This window comes from Salvelinus fontinalis, chromosome 7 (assembly GCF_029448725.1).
Source record: "Salvelinus fontinalis isolate EN_2023a chromosome 7, ASM2944872v1, whole genome shotgun sequence".
Classification (NCBI taxonomy): domain Eukaryota; kingdom Metazoa; phylum Chordata; class Actinopteri; order Salmoniformes; family Salmonidae; genus Salvelinus; species Salvelinus fontinalis.
Genome location: NC_074671.1, coordinates 31,215,819 through 31,238,739, shown reverse-complemented (window position 1 = coordinate 31,238,739; position 22,921 = coordinate 31,215,819). Strand labels below are relative to the sequence as shown.

Genomic DNA, 22,921 nt, shown 5'->3' with positions numbered 1-22,921 from the left:
AGAGAAATGTTGGGAAGTAATACACTGCTCTCTGCAGGGACTGACTGGGACCAGTAATCGGCCTGGGCATTTCTAACACATGGGCCATGTATTTCCTCAAGGACCCCATTATTAGCCAAATAATGATAATTCTGTGCAAAACCCCCAATTTAGACCAGCCCACTGGGCTAAATATGGACCAGTTCATCTGGCGTTCACCCTAACTGCCCTATGGCCAGTCCATTTCTGGAGAGACAGTGGGAAGTAATACACTGCTCTCTGCCTTATTTAAACCTGTCTACTCTCTCGCTCTCAGTCCCTTCTTTCTCTCCTTCTCTCTCTGCTGTTGACGTTCATGGCGTCATGGCGACTCGGAGGCAGCTGGTTCCACCTGGGAGTTTCAGGATGGTTTCAGAGGACTCTATTCTTAGACCAGATCGTCTTCTTCACTTCTGTCTCTTCTCATCTCTCCCATGTCCTGGCGGGCCATTCCTGGTCAGAGTACTAACGTAAGCTATGAATGTCATTCTGAGGAAGCGATGACTTTTAGACAGACATGCACGCACGTACACACAGTTGCCGACACACAAAGTACAGACAGACACCACAGGTATGTAAGAAACAACAATTTCCTGAAACGTATTTCAAATAAATCTAAGACCAGTTGATTTTCTTGTCCTCTACATAAATCCTTTGTTGCCAAGTTTATTTTTTGTATTTATACATATGTACATACAAATGTACACTCTTAAAAATGTGTAGTGTTACTACAGTAGCATATAAATGGATTGTACATTATAATCATAATATTTGAGGCAAAAATAAAATTAATAAACTAAGACTTGTTCTAGGGGACTGGTTGGTTGGTGGTAATGTAAACAGAGGGACAGAATACCCTAGGGGTGCATCCCAAATGGCACGCCATTTCATACACAGTGCACCCTGGTCAAAAGTAGTGCACTATATAGGGAATAGGGTGCAATTTGGGGCACATACCCTAAACTCCCTTACCTTACAGAGGGCAGCCTGAACTAAGTTAGGAGTTGGCCCTAACCTCAACTGTGCTAGGTTATAACCAGAGCCATATATTTAAAAAAATATATATTTTTAGAGAGAAAACGTCTCTAAATATATGGCTCTGATTATAACTTGGGGCTTACGACTTCTCTTGAGCACCGTAGCTTAGCAGAAAGGCTTACCTTTATCATCCAGTTGATATCATTCAGTGGTTATGATTGATTTTCAAAAGAAAAAGTGGACAATTGGCAAATTTCTCACAATACCTCATAATGCACATTCATAGCTAATTGGACTGTACTAAGTGCATGGAACTGTCCTTAGAAAAGGGTCCAACTTAAAAAGACATACCATCATAGATAAAAGTCCCCCTAGTGTGTGAGTGGATTGGTTTGACCCGATAACTGTACCCTAAAATATCAAATCGTTGTTCACCTGACACCAACAATGTGAATCAGTCTACAGTATGCTGTGCTAAAAGTGCTGAACAGAGTGTGTATCAATGTTATAAAATGTTTCTGGACCCTTTATAAATAGAACAACAGTACTGTAATGTAAGACAGTAAGTCATGTCACTATTCTTTTGTCTTGTAAGGCAAGACTAAGGTGTGCCCCAATGGAGAGGCAGCATCGACACCAGAGGAACCAATGTCAGCGGACCAAACACCAAGAATTAGCAGGGGAAAAAGAGGGAAAAAGAAAGAGAACAGGAACATTTGAATTTAACAAAAATAAAACAATTGCAAATATTTAGCATTTAACCTTACCTGGTTTCCCACTTCTCAGTCAGTCACTGCTAACAGTAGTCTGAATTAACAAATTATTGTTCAAGTGGCAGTAAGAAAAAAATAAAATATATAGAAATACAATTTAAAAACGTTAATCACAGAAAGCACAGTACAGAAGAGAATTCTGCTGTTGTGTCATGCTTTATCAAACACAGGTTTAAAATATGCATATTTGAGAAGATCCATGCATATCCACACATAAACGACAACGTCTATGTATTGATACACACATTTATATATCTATATCTATATATGATCAAAATACTGCCGTTGCTAAGAGCAGCAGGCTTTACAAAGGAAGCGTACATAAACGGGGGATGCAGGGGCTTAAGAGTATAGCAGCAAGATGGGACAACAGAATGGTTTGGGAAAGAGGGGGATTAGTCCTACAGTACCACTGTCTCAGTGTGTGAGGGGGTCTAGGTCTAGGATCTAGGGGCTGGGCTGTCACTGGTGAATATAGGGGTCTCTGGCCCAGTCCCCTGTGTCGCCCCTCTTTTTGGGGGCCACCTCCCCTTCCCTGTCCCTGTCCCTGTCCCGGTCATAGTACTGGTGGTGGTCGCGGGCCGGTCGTTGGTGGTGCTGGTGACCGCGAGGCTTGTTGCGCTCGTTGTGGTCCTGCTCGTTGCGCTCCTTGGAGCGGTGGTGTCCTGTCGTACCGTGGTCCGCCTCCTCGCCAGTGCCGCCACGGTGATGGTGGTGGTGGTGATGGTGGTTGTGGTCCCTGGGGTGAGGCGGAGCCTCGTAGCGCCCCTGCTGAGGGTGCCCCTCCTCTCCCAGCCCCTCCTCCTCATACTCCTCCTCTCCAAACTCTTCTTCCTCTTCCTCCTGGTGCAGGAGGTGAGTGCGGGGCTCTATGTAGGCTGAGTCTCTGCTTTCTCTGCTCTCCCGGCTCTCGGGGGTCTCTGAGTCCTGTGTCTCCCCCCGGGAGAGGCCCTTGCCCCGGCTACCACCGCCACCAGTATGATGATGGTGGTGGTGGTTGTTGTGGTGCTGCTCAGTCCGCTGGGAGGAGGAGCGGTGGTGGATGTGCTGGGGTCTTCTGGAAGACTCTGTCCTCAGGGGCCTCTCCTCCTCCTCTTCCTCCTCCTCCTCCTCCCTCTCCCCGTCTGGCTGCTCCTGGCTCTGATGCTGGCTGTGGTGGTGGTGATGGTGGTGGTCCTCCTTGGAGCCCTTCCTCTCTACACCTTGTCCTGCCTTGTCCTCTGCTTTCTGCTCTGCCCCGCTGCCCTGGGGTTAGCAACACAACAAACAACACGGCCATAAGTACAGTTAGACACACCAACACACAAATGCAGAGTAAAAAACTTTTTGGGATGATCCTCTATGATTTTGAATGCATTGTATCCATATACAAATCAAATGCAAATCAAACACACACTCCAAGCACATCCATAGAGTATGTCAAATCAAACACACACTCCAAGCACATCCATAGAGTATGTCAAATCAAACACACACTCCAAGCACATCCATACAGTATGTCAAATCAAACACACACTCCAACCACATCCATACAGTATGTCAAATCAAACACACACTCCAAGCACATCCATACAGTATGTCAAATCAAACACACACTCCAAGCACATCCATACAGTATGTCAAATCAAACACACACTCCAAGCACATCCATACAGTATGTCAAATCAAACACACACTCCAAGCACATCCATACAGTATGTCAAATCAAACACACACTCCAAGCACATCCATACAGTATGTCAAATCAAACACACACTCCAAGCACATCCATACAGTATGTCAAATCAAACACACACTCCAAGCACATCCATACAGTATGTCAAATCAAACACACACGCAAACCCACATGCATGAAATTCAAACTCACACTTGTACAAGTACACACATGTGCACTGCACTGCACACTCAAAGATTGAAATGAAAGGATCAACCCTTGAAGGTTGACTGTGGCCCTGGAGAATACTAAAAGTTTCACAAAAAGTCATCATATTAGTTTGAACTAGATTGATTTACAAATGGCGCCCTATTCCTTACATACTTTTGACCAGAGCCCTATGAACCCTGGTCAAAAGTAGTGCACTACATAGGGAATAGGGTGCCATTTGGGATGCACACCGAAGTCTGCAGGACCACGGCTGAATCCCCATGGGAAACTAAACCTGAAGTCCACACCGCTCTTTTGACTGAGTACCTCTCACTCACCACAATCACAGGCATGTTAACCTCACTCATCAGAATCATTTTTAGGAGTTTAAAAAAGGACTTTCATTGTCAGGAGTTTCAGTCTCCCCATTTCCCAATGGGGAGCAAGGCATGGGGATGGAGAAAAGACGTGGACATTTGAAATTCACATGAAACTGATCTGCATCAGTCAAATGGCCCAAACTAATTGTTCGCTGCCGTTAAATACAGACACTTCAAATAGATAATTATTCTCAAACTGACAAAAGTGCGTCATGCAAAATTCCCCTGCCTGTAAGAATTAATTTTTTCAAATGATAGCAACCACCCGTGTTAAACCAATTCTAAACAAAAGCTTCAGATTTGTCGGTGTAATTTCAAGGCTTAATGATCTTGTTCAGTCATGGTTAGCAGGCCCACCACTAGTCATGCCACCCCTTGTCTCTCGATGCCTCTTCCTATTAGTTTCTCTACATCTCATTGCATCCTCAGCCCCCCCCCCCCCCCCATCTCCCGCTCTCTTTCATTTTCCTTCTCACTGTATCTCTGTATCTCTCTGCCCTGCATCTCTCTCTCTGTCCTGCTCTTCCCTGTCGTGGTCAGTGTGCCATGGCGCTGACTCTGTGGCAGTACAGACTGCTCATGGCCAGTGAGCTACTTGTCTCCCTGCCCTCCCTGCTCTCCCTGTCCTCCTCCTTGTCTGGGCTCCGGAGCAGGCCGCCCACAATGGCCTGGTTAGCACCGGTACCTGCATGCTGGAGACAGGAGCGGGGCTGGTGGGCAGGGCGGCCGTGGCCACCTTGGCCAGCAGCGGATTGGGGGGGTTGCAGCTGGCGGGGTGGGTGCTCTTCCAGTAGGCCTCCAGGTAATCAGCCATGTGCTCACACGCATCCTCCAGTTGGTTTTCATCCAGGATGATGTCAAACATCTCCTGAGTGAGGGAGATGGAGAGAGATAAACAGAGGGGAAAACAGTATTGTTAGTGTTTTTATGGGCCCAAAACAGTACAGGTATGAGCTTAGTATGGGTCAACGATACTAGGATAGATATCAACTTTATAAGAGAGGATCTATTTTTTCTTAGATACTTTATTTTATAGATTCCAAATGACTTTTTATTTATTTTTTTATTTTTATTTTTTATACAAGAAACTGACATGCTTCTTGGATTAAGAAAGTTAGAGTAAAAACTGTGTCAGAGACAAAATAACCAATTTAATAGCATTAAATATTCATTTGGCAAGAAGAGTCAGATCAGGGAGACTCTTAAAAGCTAAATACCACCAGGGATGCGATGCTATTGGAATTAAATTAGGGTGGGTTTTTTCACAAGCCTGTGATGTTTGGGATCATATTCTAAAAGAAAATCAGAGAAGATCACAGAAGGACTGAAATAGATTTGGCAGGAGATATGAGGCTTTCTGAAGCATTCCACAACAGTATTATTAATATAACGGCAAAATCCTGACGGGACATATACGCACACAACTCAAAAACCTCCACGCAAATCAACATCAGTGCACGATTTACATAAGACTTCAAGTAACTTGAGGGCGTGTCTTCTCAAGTTCTTCTCTTCTCAGCCCTTGATAGTCTCCTTTATAGTTTCAATAGAGGCTTGATGCACAGAGACCCTTCAATCGGCACAAAGAAACAGTATCTTGAAACGTCCAGATTGTAATAGCTGTGGCGTGTGGTGGGTGTGATCCAGGTAGCAGAGGCCTCTGGCCAGTGGTGTGGCTATACTCACGGGAGGGCACTGGGCCAGTTTGTCTGCAGCGACCATCTGGACGTTGAGGTGCTTGGCCTGGGACTTCCCTCTGGACTTGATGAGCCTCTGCAGAACCTGTGGGAAATATGAGAGAGGCATGAGAGTCATGAGACCGTCAGCACAATAGCAAATTCCACTCCATCACATGAAAAGCGTGTAGACACCGTAACGATGTCAACTCCGTCCCATTAAAGCATCGTCAACACCGTAACAAAGTCAACTCCATCACATGAAAGCGTGTAGACACCGTAACGATGTCAACTCTGTCCCACGAAAGCATCGTCAACACCGTAACAAAGTCAACTCCATCACATGAAAGCGTGTAGACACCGTAACGATGTCAACTCCGTCCCACGAAAGCATCGTCAACACCGTAACAAAGTCAACTCCATCACATGAAAGCGTGTAGACACCGTAACGATGTCAACTCCGTCCCATGAAAGCATCGCCAACACCATAACAGAGTCAACTCCATCACATGAAAGCGTGTAGACACCGTAACGATGTCAACTCCGTCCCACGAAAGCATCGTCAACACCGTAACAGAGTCAACTCCATCACATGAAAGCATCGTCAACACTCTAACAAAGTCAACTACATCACAGCATCGTCAGCACTGTAACGTAAGTCAACTCCAATGTAGCAGCAACGTGGAAACTTCAATCCAACATTCTACTGATTCACAGCAGCAGTAGTTGATGAAAAGAGGAGACGAGAGGTGTCAGACGGTTTATCCCATCGAGATGTGATTCAGACTGACAAAACTTTGATTTAGCGGCCGTATTTCACACACCTTCAGCTACGCCTTCGTTCCCTTTTTATGTTACCGAAATGGCAGGGTTTTTATTGTGTTATTTGCAGACAGCTGAAGGTCAGCGTGATGAATCAGTCACCTCACACACCTGACTCTCTCCCATTTAGACGAGCTGAGTAGACGGAGCTTTAAAAAAAGGTAATGTTTAAAAACTGGAGCAGGACGCCATTCAGTAAGAAAAAGGCGATATGAGCAGTGACAAGACACATCCATACACCATTGGCTCCCCAATGCACCAGGGAAATCCATAGACATCCATAAACCAGTAGGAGACTACTTCACTACTTCTTACGGAGTCTCAGGACGAGACTTTCACTTCTGCTCTGTTTACTTCATCAATCTGTCACGCACTTCTTTCATACTGTCTGGAGGGGATCAGTCTCTACTGCCCTGCATATACCTTTACACACTTACACATATTATTTATGGAAGCCCTGAATCCCAAGGTAACAAAAATAAAATCACTTGGAATGATCTTGTTTGAACAACGTAGTCCATTTTTTTTATAATAATAAAGTTCCGTATATTATTACTGTGTTTGAGATTACTGTGTGTGAGATGGAAGGTTGGCTGAATACATGACTAGAAAATAAAGTATTGTTAGTATTAGAATTAGTATTAGTTAGTATTGGAATAATAACCATGTAATACACTGGGGCAAACTGCTAGTACCCTGAGATTCAGTATGATGACACAACAGTGGTAGGCCTGATCACCGACAACGATGAGACAGCCTATAGGGAGGAGGTCAGAGACCTGACCGTGTGGTGCAAGGACAACAACCTCTCCCTCAACGTGATCAAGACAAAGGAGATGACTGTGGACTACAGGAAATGGAGGACTGAGCACACCCCCATTCTCATCGATGGGGCTGTAGTGGAGCAGGTTGACGCTTCAAGTTCCTTGGTGTACACATCACCAACAAACTATCATGGTCCAAGCACACCAAGACAGCCGTGAAGAGGGCACGACAAAACCTATTCCCCCTCAGGAGACTGAAAACATTTGGCATGGGTCCTCAGATCCTCAAAAGGTTTTACAGCTGCACCATCGAGAGCATCCTGATGGGTTGCATCACTGCCTGGTATGGCAACCACTCGGCCTCCTAGTACATCACCGGGGCCAAGCTTCCTGCCATCCAGGACCTCTATACCAGACGGTGTCAGAAGAAGGCCCTAATAATTGTCAAAGACTCCAGCCATCCCAGTGATAGACTGTTCTCTCTGCTACCGCATGGCAAGCGGTACCAGAGCACCAAGTCTAGGTCCAAGAGGCTTCTAAACAGCTTCTACCCCCAAGCCATAACACTCCCAGACTATTTGCATTGCAAATTTGACATGTCATGATTTGACATGTCATGTAAACTACCACATGTATTTGTGGAATGGAAATTGTGTATTGTGAATGAACGTATCGTTATGACTATAACTACTGTTCCCTGAAGGAGTGAAACAAAGTACAACATACTATGTATGGGGAGTAGCACTCTCGCAACTTTGGATGAAGGATCTACAATCACGCCTGACAAGGCCAATGAAATCCAAGCCTCGCTGGAAGCCCCGCCTTCCACAGGTGATAAGCTTGAGGGTCGGATTCATTCCTTCAATTTAATACCGCTCTTCACCGAGGCCAGGAATGGGCGGTGTGGGGCCAAACAGGTGTCATACCTCGTTTTCCTCCTTCAGGGAACAGTAGTTATAGTCATAGCTTTACGTTCCCTTTCAGTCAGTCATCTTTGGTGCAACAAACTATTGCGAAATATAATCACGACCCAACGGATACTAAATGAAACGGCCCATGGCAGACCACCCCAACCTGACCCCGCCAGATGCGGCAGTCTGGGCATTGCGCACACGGCACCCTGTCTAATGACTTTCCCCTGTCCCAAGCGTAAGCACGCTATGTTCTATTCTGGGAGCAGTCACATCCAAGCTATAAAACCTCACAAAAGTATGTGGTGATGCCCAACTCTCAGCAGCACAAATATTTCCTATGGTCAATCTTTTAAACAACGCCCAAGATGCTGCCAGACCCCTGGTGGACTGGGCACGTACACCGGTAGGTAATCCTTGCCCCTTGCTGCTATATGCCAGGGCAATAGCCTCCACAATACAGTGGCAGAGACGCTGCTTAGAGAGTGCCCTGCCGCGAGCTGGATTAGCAAAACAGACAAAAAGTTGGTCACATGACCGGATATCCCAGGTCCATTTAATTTACGTGCGTAAAGCTCGCACCAGGCACAGGGCATGTAACCTTTGTTGCTCTTCCTCCTGCAATAACAAGAGGCGAAAAGGTAAATAGGATCTGTAGGACATAGCCATGACCTTTGGGGCGAAGGCCGCTTTTGGACGCCCGGGGCCAACTGAGTACAGCAAGGGTGTACAGAGGTCCCCAGCACTTTTAGCCTAGGCCAAAGCCATGAGCAGGGAGGTTTTGTAGGAGAGTATCTTCAGATCTACCGACTCCAGAGGCCATGTACCCCTTTAAAGTGGAGAATGCTTGAAAAGCACCTGAAGAAACATAAGGATGTCCCTTACAGAGCACTGAAAAGTCCTTTATCTTGGCACCAGAGCTCAAATGCTTGCCACTTATATGCTTACAGCCCTCTCATGGAGGGCGCCCTTGCAGACTCAATGGTAGCAATAACATTCAGAGGTAAACCTCTAGCCATCAGATTGGCCTCTTAGGGGTCAGGCCCATAGGATCGCTTACCATACCTGCCTGTGCACCTGGGACAACAGGTGCCTGCCTAACGGGTGTTTCCATGGGTCCCCGCCTAAAAGGTTAATGATCTCTGCGAAAGAAGGCTGCCTGGGGAGCCACAAGAATCAAAGGTAAGCCGTACCGGCGCACCCACATCACCGTGGGATGGATAAGAACCTCTGGCGGAAATACGTAAAGGAGGGTCCGGGGCCACTGGTGCGCCAGAGAGTCCGTTCCCAATGGGACACTGGGTACCTCATAGAGAAAAATAGAAGTCACTGCGCGTTTTCTCACAATGCCTAAAAATCGACATCGGCCCTGCCGAAAATTCTCCTTACCTGGGACAGCCTCTACTCCTGAGAGAGGAGGTCCCACCTGGATAAAAGATCTGCACTGGAGTTGAGGCAACCCGGAACATTTACGGTTCTGAATCGGCACATCCCGGCCCGACAAAAACAGGGGAAAGCGCCTGAGCGCCAGATACTCCACCAGTTTCCATAACCCCCGAATCGAGTTGCCTTCGTACAGCGCACCGCAACCTCAGGGGATGTGTCTGTCGCGATAACCTTCAGGGATACAACTCGGCCCATGGGAGCCCCCTAACAACAGCAGAGGGTCCCACCACAGGGCCATGGCCCGTAGGCCTGACAGGGATACCCGAAGCGACCGGCTTAGGCTGAGCGATGCATCCAGGTGAGTAGCTAGCACTCAGCACTGAAAGGTGGCGGGACCCAACCATAACCACACTGGAACGACTTCCATCACAGAAGCCATCATCCCCTGTAGGCATAGGCACTGGCAAAAACAGTGTGACACAGAGGAAATTTGGCTAAGCAGAGCCGGAACCTGGACACCCTCCGTGTTAATAGTAAAGCGTGATACGTGAGTGAGTAGCTTGAGACCTAGAAACGGAATGCACTGAGATGGAGTCAGACAGCTCTTTTTCTGGTTTCTTATGAACTGAATACGGGACAGTAGCATGGATGTGTGTAACACTGAATTCCCCCTCGACTCCGCCTCCACCAGCCAGAGTATGTGAGCAGAGCGTGCCCAATTTGATTGGAGCATGGAGCAAGTTTCCCCAAAGGCTGGAGCGTCGGCCTCCCCCCGCTCCAATTTCACTCCAGTACCGTTCACTTCACGAGCTCAGGGCATGCCCGGCCCAGCATGCATTGTAGGCTATTTGTGTGCTTCTATAGCCCCTTGCTTTAGCTACTGTCATGGAGTTCGCTAAATCTTTTCATAAAGAAAATGATAAAACGCACAGGTGCAAAATCAAAGTGACAAAGATGAGGAGGACCAAGACCAAGAGAGGTAGTGCTGTGACGTAGTGTTCACAACTAAAGAATTATTGTGGAATCCGAAAAGACACCTATCCCTAAAACATGATGGTGTACTTACTATGTGCTCATGCTAACAGAAGGGAATGAGGTGGGTAGCTAGCTAAGTGTGTTATTGCATTTAAGTATTTATAAACAAAAAAATCTGACTTCTTAAAAGTTATATTATCTATTCAATAAGCTAGAATAGATTTTGGCCCAATAGGCATGACATAGTATCTTTTTCAAGGAGCTTTCCGTTTTTTGCCTAAAAACATTTAGGCCTACCTATACACATTTTTAAAAACAACTCAGCCTGGCACGAGTGGCCTGAAGAGTCCCAGTGGCTCTGCAAACACGGAGAGGGTATTATCCGCTGCTGGACTGATCTCCAGGCACCATCGCGTGAGCCTGATGCCAGATTCTGGCCAAACTCGTGTTGTAAAAATGAATTCAAAGGCACTGTAGACTAAGCCTAATAAGGTATTTTTCGTTTCATTTGTATTTAAGTCAGGCTACCTGACAGGTTCTTGACCTAGTTAGAGAGTGTTTATATGCCTTTTAATGTCATGTAATTTAATGTAGCCTATTTCAAATGATGAGCGCTTCTTACAGTCACTTTTTCATTCTGTTAATTAACATAGTTTTCATTCAAATCATATGGTTTGGTTTCAATACTTCAAAACCAAATGGTATGTCCGGGTGGTCACAATAGTAGACGGGTGTTGGTTAATAAATGGAATGAATTTGGAGCGGCAGTTTTTTCCCCTGTGACCGACGAGCGGTTATTAGTCTAGCGGTTGGAAAATATGTGCATACTCTGCCACCAGCCAATCAATGTAATAGCGATCGGATCGTGAGAATTTTGAGTTTGTAGACTGAGGTGCTTGCTGAGGGCACGTAGTTCGAGAATAGGACGCAAAGTCCCGTCCGTTTTCGTAAACCAGGAATACCGGCTGTACTAGAAGTCCCGGATCTTCGACATAGGAACCACTCAGATTGCCTGCTTCTGGAGACGGGAGGATATTTCCTCCCTCAAAAATGGTACTGAGGCTTCGGGAACAGTCGACGTGATGATGCTGCAGACGCGTGGGGGGATGCACAACAAATTGTAGCCTGTACCCTGACGTCACAGACGCATGATCCAGGGCGACAATGCACATGCATGCCATTGCTCGGAGCAGACAGCGACACTCCCGTGAAGTCCCATCTGAAATTGGTTCTTCTTCCATTTCCACCACTCTTGACAACCGTGCGTCTGAACATGGAGAAGGAATACTTTTCATTGAACTCACATACCCGTCAACGTTCCACCCGTCAAGACTGTGGAACTTGGCTGAAAAAAAAACAGTGTTTATGTGTCAAGGTTTGCCTAAAGCCCGGCCCACTCTGGGTACACGGGCTCTGGCAATCAGTGACGTACCCTGATTGGCAGTGCCACATGAAGGCACTGTTGTCACAACGAGCCTCACTGGGTTCAGGCGGTAAGATGCGTTTCAGTAACCGGCTGGCACCCAGCGCTGGACCGCACACATAAAACATAGACCCGGGGAACAAAACGTTATCATGGAGGTTACCCTGGCAACCAGTCATAGGCACTAGCGACAAAACGCCTTGTAACCTAGCTGGAAATTGAACAGGTAGCTCTGAAATCGCCTATAGAGCCCATAACCTGCATCACTAGACACCTCATAGTGACTAGTGAGCTACAGGCAGGAATCAATAAATCCCAGTAATGAACCAGCCATGAGCACACTGACCCAACTTGTTACTCTCACCCTGGGGAGATTGATATACCCCTTGAACACTGTGAACACAGTGGAACGCGCGGTAACAGAGGCGGCAGCATTAAGCATGGACAAGCTTCCAACATACGTTGTGCTTCTGTGAGACTGCATAGCCTGCATGAAGCCTGGCCCCTATATAAGCACAGGGGGCTCTGGCAATGGCTGACGTAGTACGCCGTCTGCCAAACGTGGGGGCACTGTTGTCACAGTAATGTTTTTGCGGAGGGGCGCACTGGTCACTCAGACACATGCCTGGCCCAACGCTCCGGGAGTTACACCAGCCAAGTGCTCAGAGGGCTGCTTCTATATCGGAGGTGCACTTAAACCCCATTTCCGTCACTCCCTCCAACTCCAGGCACTTAAAATAGGAATGGGGTTGCTGTAACGCTGGGGGAAAGCTAGTAAGTTTCACTCACGGAAGTTAAGCACGCTAGCCAACGTTAGCAAGGAAGCTTTTTAGCATAAGCTAGGCTAGCTAGCCCAGCAACACCACAGTGGTGAGGCAGTAATAGCTATTATAGCTAGCCTAGTTTATGCTAGCACGCCATGCAAAGCTCATTTAGCTAGCCCAGTGTCGAAAGTCTACGTAGAACCGGACCCATCCTTAAGAAGTCTATGAAGAGAGGAAGCCAGTGCTTGACTGAGGCAGACACAAGTGGCGGGGGGGTACCCCTGAACCTGGCCGCCCTCTCTCTTCGAGTAGCCTCCCGTGTACCGAAGGTGACTGACTGAAACCAGACTAGATGTAAGTTACCACTTATTTGCCTTGCTTGGCCTCACCTTAGGAGAGGAGATTTTGACGTAGACGATGATAGGGGCCAGGGAGGTCTTTCCCAGTTGGGCCGGGTGGTTGATGGTGTCTGCGTCCAGAACCACCAGCTGCAAGGTCCGGGCCAGCTCAAAGATACGCTCTATCTCACTTTGCACTTCTGCTACTAAGAAAGAACGAGAGGGAGAGCATTAGGGTTGGAGAGACAGAGAGAGAGAGAGTGAGGGAGAGAGAACGAGAGTCAAGCCATAAATCCGCTTTCATTCCGCCCTTCAGTTATGCGGCTTCGAGAGAAGGAGAGATTATCAAAACTGAATGGCTATAGGATCATGTGGAAATATGGAAGTAACCCATTTAAAGTGAGAGAACATGTATTAGCTAATGCACTTTCCCCCCAGATAGACGTGGTTAGGTCATAAACATAATTCACAGACAGTCTAGGAAATCTCCCTCAAGCAACACTTCACTTCACTTCATTACATTTCATTAGAAGCTCAAACAAACTTGTGTTTGCACATCCACTGCTGCAATGACTAAGACACACTTGTTGCCGGAAATTGAGCTGAGAGTCCAGATGTGTCTGGTGATTATAATACATTATAGATGCATCCCAAATCGCTCTCTATCCCTATATATAGTGCACTACTTTTGACCAGAGTTCTATGGGTCATGGTCAAAAGCAGTGCACTACAAAGAGAATAATAGGGTGCCATTTGGGATGCATTTTATGATGTTTTTCATATCAGACGCTTCCTGTTGAAAACACTGGGTTTTGATGATATCTAAGCTGAAATCAAACAGGAACTAACAGCTGTGACTGGAATGCAACATAGGCCGTATAATATTACTTTTGACACACTAACTCAATTACATAAATGCTTAACTCAAGTAATGGGTCTGTTTGTAAGAGATTCCTGAAATACCTTCAGCAACATTGGGAACAATTGTTGTTTTCAGAAAAGTCTTCATATCTATTGCCATCGAGACAGAGATAGGGTTCAGCGCACTGTCAACACTTGTGTCCCTGAGGTGATTAAATAATTATACAGTTGCATTGGCTTCCAGTTAAAGAGCTTGTCATCAAAAGTGGAGCACAGAGGCTGTACAGAGCTGTGCAGTGCTTTAAGTGTAACCCAGTCTTAAAGTATCTTTACAAATGAGTGGGGACGTGGGGGTAGACGGAGGGAGGTGCTACTAGCTTCCATCCACGCTCCGTCTGAGGCTCCACAGAAAGGGCTTTACCCCGGGACATCGCTGCCAGAGCAAACGGCACGTCAGAAAAGTAGTGCTCTAAATAGGAAATAGGGTTCCATTTGGGACAGGGCCCAGGAGTAAAGTTATAGAGCACCGTTGCTCATGTCAGTGATCCAATACAAAGATTAGTACTGTGGCTTCCATAGTTCCGTTGGCTCTCCGGCCACCCCCGTGAGGTCATAGCTGAGGAATCTGTTTCATTCTAAACCGCAGCTTGTTAATCAAGCCCGTTAAAATCAGCTGGGTTCTTGACCTTGTTATCTGGCAGCAGGCTTCTGGATTCTCCTCTCTTTCCCTATCTTTTGTTCCAAACACAACCCTTTTTAATCACATCCCCAGACAGGTCAAGCGTCCCCTTCCAACATCTGTAGGTCTGCATTATAACCATCTCCAAGGCTTTCTTCCAAGTGGCACCCTATTCCCTATATAGTGCACTACTTTTGACTGGAGCCATATGTCCCCCTGGTCAAAAGTAATGAACTACACTCTTAGTAAAAAGGGTTCCAAAAGGGTTATTCAGCTGTCCCCATAGGAGAACCCTTTTTGGTTCCAGGTAGAACAATTTTGGGTTCCATGTAGAACCTTCAGTGGAAAAGGGTTCTACATGGAACACAAAGCATTTCTACTTGGAATTAAAAGGGTCCTACCTGGAAACAACAAGGGTTCTTCAAAGGGTTCTCCTATGGGGACAGACGAAGAACCCTTTTAGGTTATAGATAGCACCTTTTTTTCTAAGATTGTATAGTGTATAGCAGTGGTGTAAAGTACTTAAGTAGTTTTTTGGGGTATCTGTATTTTACTATTTATATTTTTGACAACTTTTACTTCACTACATTCCTAAAGAGAATTATGTACTTTTTACTCCATACGTTTTCCCTGACATCCAAAAGTACTCATTACATTTTGAATGCTTAGCAGGACAGAAAATGGTCCAATCCGCACACTTATGAAGAGAACATCCCTGGTCATCCCTACTGCCTCTGATCTGGCGGGCTCACTAAATACAAATGCTTTGTTTTGAAATTATATCTGAGTGTATCGGAGTGTGACCCTGGCTTTCCGTCTGGTTTGCTTAATATAAGGAATTGTTTTATTATTCGTACTTTTACTTTTGATACTTAAGTATATTTAAAACCAAATACTTTTAGACTTACTCAGGTGTATCTTAACTGGGTCACTTTCACTTTTACTTGAGTCATTTTCTTTTAAGGTATCTTTACTTTTACTCAAGTATGAGAATTGAGTACTTTTTCCACCACTGCTGGATGAGGTATAGGATGCCATTTGGGACACATGAGAAGACTTTGTTTAATCTTTTACTCCTTCCCTTTTCTCTATGCAATTAGTCTCTCGAAATACAAAGGGCACTAGAGGAACACAGAGGTCTCATACTTCCAGAACTTACCAAGGTTGGAGCGTGTGTTGGAGCGCTCGATGATGGCGTGTTTACTAGGGTTGTTGAGGACGGAGCGTTTGGCAAGAGAGATGTCTGCCGTGACACGAGTGATTGATATTCTGATAGGAAGGCAGAGGTAAAAATAATAACTGGTCAGAGAGAGAATAGAGCGTGCTCTGATTTCTGAATCAAATAGCCTTGATTCATGATCAATATCAATAAAAAATGTAACACTTGGAAAGAGCACTGTATTCAAAAGAAAAAGGGGACAGCAACCAAATCACCATATGACGAGGGGAGAGTTGTGACTTCTAAGGAAGGTTTAGTAGACGAGGACAGAGGTGGTGTGAGTATGCTTATACTCAAATACCATATGTACAACATCTTGCTAATGATCAAAAGGCTTGCACTCCGAGAAGAATATAAAACAGTTTACAGTATGAGTACAGTATGAGTTTTGTAACATGATTTATTTACTGTGGATGGGAGACTGGCCAGGAAGCCCAGGCAGGGACTGGTGCACGGAGAGGAGCTGAGGAGAACCCTGCGCTGCACTAGGGCCCACTATGGCCTATTAAGGACATGGAGAAGGCCTATTTAAAGCAACAGCTAGCACACATCTCCAGGCCAAACAAACTTGTTACATACTCCTTCAGGGAAAACCTCCCGGGACAACTAAATACCAGCCTATAGGACTCAGGCAGAGCAGACTGAACAGGGATAAAGAGAGGGGGAAGGAAGAAGAGCACGTACCTCCCTTCAAATCGGTGTTTCAAAAAGTCAAACAGTGCTTTTTGCATCATATCTGTCACCTGCAAGCAAAAGGGACAATAAAAACATAGTGAACATTTAAGGAACGACCATCATTTCGAAAACAGACTGTGTGTGTGTGTGTTTGCATGGGTGGGTTGGTTGGTGAATTGAAGCAAGCTCTCTGTTGGTGAGAGAGGGAGCCCCACAACACAGACTGTTGTTTCAGAATTGACTGAGAGCACTTTAGCCTTTCCCTTGTAAACAACTGTGCTCCTCCTCAGCTTAGTGTGTCCTGTTCTCATCAGGATCCAGAGGACCCTCCCCTGTCTGCCTCCCATGAACCACAGAGACAAAGCTCAGCTCTGTTGGTGTGTCCATGTGTCCACAATGAGAACAAGTAGTAATAGTGGAATTAGTGTAAACAGAACGTATTAGTGAGTGTAGTAGTGGTGCTAGTACCAGTAGTAGGGTTGCAGAATTCAGGTCATTTCCCCAAAATGTCCAGGTTTTCCAGAAATCCCATTTGGAAGATTCCCTGGGTTTCTGGGAAACCTGGTAATTTAGGGAAAGTTACCGGATTTGGCAAACTTAACAAGTAGTGATCTAAATAGAATGTACTAGTGGTGAGGGTGGTAGTGTCAGTGATAACCCCTTATAACAACTGCATAACAACTTATAACAATCCCTTATAATAACAATGCTGTTACCTCATAGCCCTTCAGTGACGGTCCAACCAGGACCACAGGTCGCATGGAAGGCACAACGTCGTATGGAGGGATGTGTTCCGTCTGCCCGGCGACAGAAAACAACCCATCAGCTTCACATCCAGGGGAATTAGTATACAGAGGTCGCAGCCCAAATGGCACCCTACCCCCCTACATAGTGCACTACTTTTGACCAGCGCCCTGGTCAAAAGTAGTGCGCTAAATAGGAAATAATGGCGGCATTTTGGGCGCATGCACACTCAACATTACACACTAAGTCCAGGGGGAAAAGCAAAACACACTATACCATTTATTAGAACTGAAAGGAACTTGGCAAACTATGAAATGAGTTGTTCTAACTGTGAGCCCCAGTTTGCACTCAACACACATGAAAGATGCCAGTTAAAGGGGCAATCTGGGACTGGTACATCCCTTCATCCATCATGGTTTTCTGGTCCATAGAAACAGGGGTGTTTTGTTTTCATCTTGAGTAAATATAAAACGGTAAGACGTTATACTGAATGATACTCTAGACAGAGCAAATACTAAGATCATCTCTGAACTGAATTCACTGACCCCGTAATGAATTGACAAGCAGCTTAACATAAGAACAACAATCCAAATCTGTGTGGAGGTCAAGGTATACTGAGCAGAATCTCTCATTTCATAATTGTTATCTACTCAAAAGGGAATGTCAGTAGAGGAACTGGTTAGTCAGAACAGGGATGATAAGAACTAACACGGTAGGAAACGGTAGCACTGAAACAAACTAGCAGAGAAACCCAGTCACACAGCGACAGAGTGGGAGCTCAGTGCATCTCAGTAACAGCTTCAGAGGGATGCGTGTGTGTGTGTGTGTGTGTATGTGTGTGTGTGTGTGTGTGTGTGTGTGTGTGTGTGTGTGTGTGTGTGTGTGTGTGTGTGTGTGTGTGTGTGACAGTGAGGCAGTAGACCTCTAATGCCACATCTGTGTGTGCTGTCACAGTTCCAGCCGTGTGACGGTGCAGTATGTCTGAAGAACGCACCGGCAGACAGACAGGACTGACACGCCATCGCTTCGCAGGGAAAATGAAAGCGCTTTCTCCTCCGCAGGAGCGACAGTGCGCGATCTGAGCACTCCTGGAGACAGCTATGACAGATGGATGAAGAGAGAGAGAGAGAGAGAGAGAGCGAGAGAGAGGTGATAGCACTGAGTCTGTCACACCTCTACTACCTTTTTTCACAACTCAATATTACTGCTGACTACAGTATCTACCGCTCTTGCTGTTTTTGTTGTTGTTGTTCCATCTCACCCTGTTGTTGTGTCTTAGCCTCTCCTTGCAACGTCTTCCTGTCTGGTCGCTCTCTCCCCCTCCAACTCTCTCGCTCTCTCTTTCTATGTCTTCATCTCTACCCCCCCCTTCTCTCTCTCTCTAGCTCTCCCTTTTCCTGTATCTGTCTCTCTCGGTCCGTCTCCCTCTCTTTCATTTTTCTTCAACTGCTAACATCTGCTGCCGTCACTGGCTGTCCCTGGGGAACTCTCGTTACATCAGAGCGGGGAAAGTGCTGCTAGATGCACGCCAGAGCATCCAAGTCTGGAGCACTACCGGTCAGGACACTGAAATATTTTAGGCCATATTTCGCTGGCCTAGGCTACAGGGTTATTGTTACTAAAATATGCATGCTGCTGGATGATGGAAAATGGTGGCTATTGTTTCCATTGCTGTTGTAGTTGTATGGTTTTAGAAAGGAGATGAGACTGTACCTCTTCATCTGATTATTGTAAAAAGAAAACTAAAAACAGAATAAATATAATGTTACAAGAAGAAAGGACATGAAATGTGAACGGAGAGGAGTTTTCTGTTTGCTAAGCTTTGCATCAAGTCAAGACATGGAGTGCGCACACAATGACCGAGAACAAACAAACAGACAGACAGACAGACAGACAGACAGACAGACAGACACACAGACAGACAGACAGACAGACACACAGACACACAGACAGACAGACACACAGACAGACAGACACACAGACAGACAGACAGACAGACACACAGACAGACACACAGACAGACACAGACAGACACAGACAGACAGACAGACAGACACAGACAGACAGACAGAGACAGACAGATAGACACAGACACACACACACACACACACACACACACACACACACACACACACACACACACACACACACACACACACACACACACACACACACACACACAATCATGTGCCAAGAAAACCCTTATGGGATTTCCATAACTCCTCTGAAATTGTGTATTAATATGGCAGTGCGTGACAAAATAATGTTTTTATTGTAAGTTGTTTCATAATTAGACTAACGTGAGAATAGTTGTTGTATTTGTTCTAATGGAGGTCGCACTTGATTCATGTTGCTGTGTGATAAAGCCAACAAACCAACAAGGATGCTAATAGCTGTCACTGTAGATTAGGGCTGTGGCGGTCATGACATTTTGTCAGCAGGTTACTGTCATGCAAAAGATGGCGGTCTCAGGTAATTTACCATTAATTAACACATTTAGCATGTCCAGGCCTCCCCAGATACAAGCCAAAATATATTTTGATTTGTTGAACCCATTTTGGTTACTACATGATTCCATATGTGTTATTTCATAGTTTTGATGTCGCCACTATTATTCTACAATGTAGTAAATAGTTCAAATAAAGGAAAAACCTGGAATGAGTAGGTGTGTCCAAACTTTTGACTGGTACTGTACGTGGGCGGCATGGTGTGATGATGGGTGTCACGTGTGCTCCCTCTCCGGCCCCTAGGTCACCAGGCTGCTCGTTATGGCGCACACCTGTCACCATCGTTACGCGCGTCAGCGGATTATGACACTCACCTGGACTCCATCACCTCCTTGATTACCTGCCCTATCTATATATGTCCATCCAGTATGTACAATAATACAGTCCACACTCAAAGGCGATTTGTTTCATTTTGGAGTAGAGGCTAGACCAAAGACATCTTAATAAATTCGTTTTGTTTTATGTTTTTTCTGCCATGTGTATAATACGGTAGGCTATGTATTCTATAACGGCACAATCATCATTTTAATTCATTTTCCCCCCCCCCCCGGGCTCGGGCTTATAAGCCTATGCATAAGCTCAAAAATGTGTTTTACACTGTTTCAACCCGCTGTTGAACTTCTTTCTTCAAAATTGATCATCACAGTGAGGTGAGTTTTAAGAGTACTGGAGTCCTACTGTTTTGATGACGTGTGTTTGATGTGATTTTATATTGCATTTGCATTGATGTCCGAGTGGTTAGAGGGACAGTAGAGCCCTGAGTACCAGGCCATTAGAACCTGATGAAGGGACAATAGAGCCCTGAGTTTCAATGCCATTAGAACCTGATGGTCTAGCAAATTGGGTACTACCAAAGCATGTCCAGAGTGAATAACAGGAGATTATGGTGACTCAATGGTCATGTGGAATTTGACTGTGGTCATGACTCGTGACTGCCGGTGTGGCGTTAATACGTTCACCGCAACAGCACTACTGTAGATACACTTCTGGTTTAATAGCTGAATACAATGAGTTCCCACTAAATCTGCATCACGCATGCACACACATGTACACACACGCACACACACACAGAGAGACCACAGCGACGACAGTGAGTTAGATGGGAGTGTCAGGAACGACCACAACCACCGCAGAGAGAAATCACCGATGCACATCCTCCAGACCCCCAAGGCCCTGCTGGGGGTTGGTGCATGCCGCACGGCAATATAACTTACCGACTTCTGCTTCTGCTTAGCTACGGCCCAGACGGAAGAGGAGAGAGAGAGGGTTAAGAAACTGGCAACATGCATGCTAATGGCTCGTACGCCCAGCGGAGGGAGGGAAGAGACACGGACTAGGGCGGGACACAGAGGACAAACAGAACGGGGGGGGGGGGGACAGACGGTGGACAGGGTGATGCTGAGAAGCCACAGTGAGGCAGTTGTCGTGGGTAGCTGTGCGGACGGACAGACCGACAGAGAGAGAGAGAGATCGAGAGTAAATACCGGCGTAGATGCCACGTTTACCTTCTTAAAGAAGGGCATTCGTTTCTCTTTGGCTAGGGTGGGTGACATGACAGTGTTTGGCTGACTGGCTTTAGGGGAGCGGAGGTGGACTGGAAGCTCATTGTCCTCGGGGTCTAAGCCTGTGGCATCTATGTCAACGGCTACGCACATGGACACAACACAAGGCCACCATCACACAGAGGCAAACACAGGAGGCTACAAGGGTAACATTGAACACCTAACACTGGATAGATACACAGGTTATTCCACCACATAAACAAACTGGACAGACCATAATCAAGCTACAGTCAAACTAGGGTGAGCAAGGACAGTAAATAATAGCACATAAGGTAAGCAAACATTTAAGGCCACAGTGTCTAAGACATAAACACCATTCTAACGTTTTCACTAAAGGGCCACATCGCGTAGATTTAGCAACCAATTGGACAATACGCCTGAAGTGTACAAAAGATAGGCCAGCAGTAAGGTCAAAATAATGACCTTACTAATGAAACTCACCCTCGTCTCCTATTTCTATCACGTTTCCATTTCAAGCCCTCTTAGAGGTTGATGGAGGTTAGATCATAACTCCCAAGTGTTACAGTAAAGAGTCTGTTTGTGTTAGTGAAAAACGTGGCAACCTTTCTCCAAACGCCTGCCGCAAGGCCCTCCTTTACTCACCAGAGGAAGGGGGGGTGGATTTCCGCGAGTTAGGAACCACTTCACCTAAACTGGTAGAGGAGTTTGCTCCCGATTTACTGCAAAGAGAAATAATTCATATCAGCTATATAATTCATATCAGTATATCTGAGGTGTTGCAGGATGACAGTGTCGGCTATCTCAAGGGTTGGCTCAATGCAAGAATAATGATTGGGTGAGGTGCATGTTAGTTTCCATGGTGATTGCAGTAAGGTGGGGGGGCGGGGAATGGTACATACCCGGAATGGAACTTGCCCTGTTTGGCTCTGTGCTCGTGTTGTACCCGAGTGTTCTCGATCTTCACAGGACTGGGGATGAAACCGATTTCACAGCCTTCCTTCACCAGGCGCCCTATCCACCAGTCGTTATTAAATTTCTACAGGGGGACGGACATGAACTGGTTAATACCATCTGTGTTCTCCTTCTGCTCGTCATCATTGTTATAAACATCATCTTCCTCCTCCTCATCATCCTCATTCTTCCCCCATTCTCCTCCACCTCATCATCCTCGTCCCCATTTGATAGTACTGTGACCCCTGACCTCTTTGACGTGGAGGAAGTCTTTAGCCTCAAAGGAGATGGCCATGCCCGGCACGGGGACGTCGTCATCGTTGGTGGCGCAGTAGTTGACATTTGTGCGGACAGCAAATGCAACCGGTTTAGTCTGCCAAAGAAAGAAAATGAAGAGATGCAAAGTTTTGGCTACACAAGATAAGACATGATATAATGCCAGGTTTCTCTTGTAGGCTGAAACCTTTGTCTTGGGCAGTAAAAGCTGAGGATGAAGAAAAGAAGGGTGATATGCACATCCTGAACTTGAGCATACCAGTGCTAACTAAAACATTATACTGAGATAGGAAATGAGAGTCCCACACGTGGAATAGGCTGCTCCCAAGTGCATTATTCCAACACCCAAATACACCGTTTTGACTTCACAGAAGTCTTTATCAGGAGACAAAGCTGAGCTCCATGGATTCGTTC

At 46.0% G+C, this 22,921-nt stretch overlaps 1 protein-coding gene across 11 annotated transcripts in view; it reads right to left on the bottom strand.

Moving 5' to 3' along the window:
- Positions 1 to 647: 647 nt before the first annotated feature.
- Positions 648 to 22,921, bottom strand: part of LOC129859397 (voltage-dependent L-type calcium channel subunit beta-2-like) — a 100,259-nt gene continuing 77,985 nt past the window's right edge. For 5 of the 11 annotated variants that reach the window (XM_055929136.1, XM_055929143.1, XM_055929145.1 and 2 more), the window contains 11 exons: positions 22,482 to 22,604; positions 22,180 to 22,316; positions 21,923 to 21,999; positions 21,263 to 21,402; positions 17,223 to 17,303; positions 16,516 to 16,574; positions 15,772 to 15,881; positions 13,124 to 13,278; positions 5,700 to 5,795; positions 4,699 to 4,881; positions 648 to 3,014 (listed from right to left, as the gene is read on the bottom strand). In XM_055929136.1, coding sequence (XP_055785111.1) covers positions 2,232 to 3,014; positions 4,699 to 4,881; positions 5,700 to 5,795; positions 13,124 to 13,278; positions 15,772 to 15,881; positions 16,516 to 16,574; positions 17,223 to 17,303; positions 21,263 to 21,402; positions 21,923 to 21,999; positions 22,180 to 22,316; positions 22,482 to 22,604 — 1,944 coding nt within the window. In that variant the 3' untranslated portion in view covers positions 648 to 2,231. Of the gene's footprint in view, positions 3,015 to 4,698; positions 4,882 to 5,699; positions 5,796 to 13,123; positions 13,279 to 15,771; positions 15,882 to 16,515; positions 16,575 to 17,222; positions 17,304 to 20,971; positions 20,992 to 21,262; positions 21,403 to 21,922; positions 22,000 to 22,179; positions 22,317 to 22,481; positions 22,605 to 22,921 lie in introns of all 11 variants that reach the window. The other 6 variants (XM_055929137.1, XM_055929144.1, XM_055929139.1 and 3 more) reach the window with 3 other exon arrangements.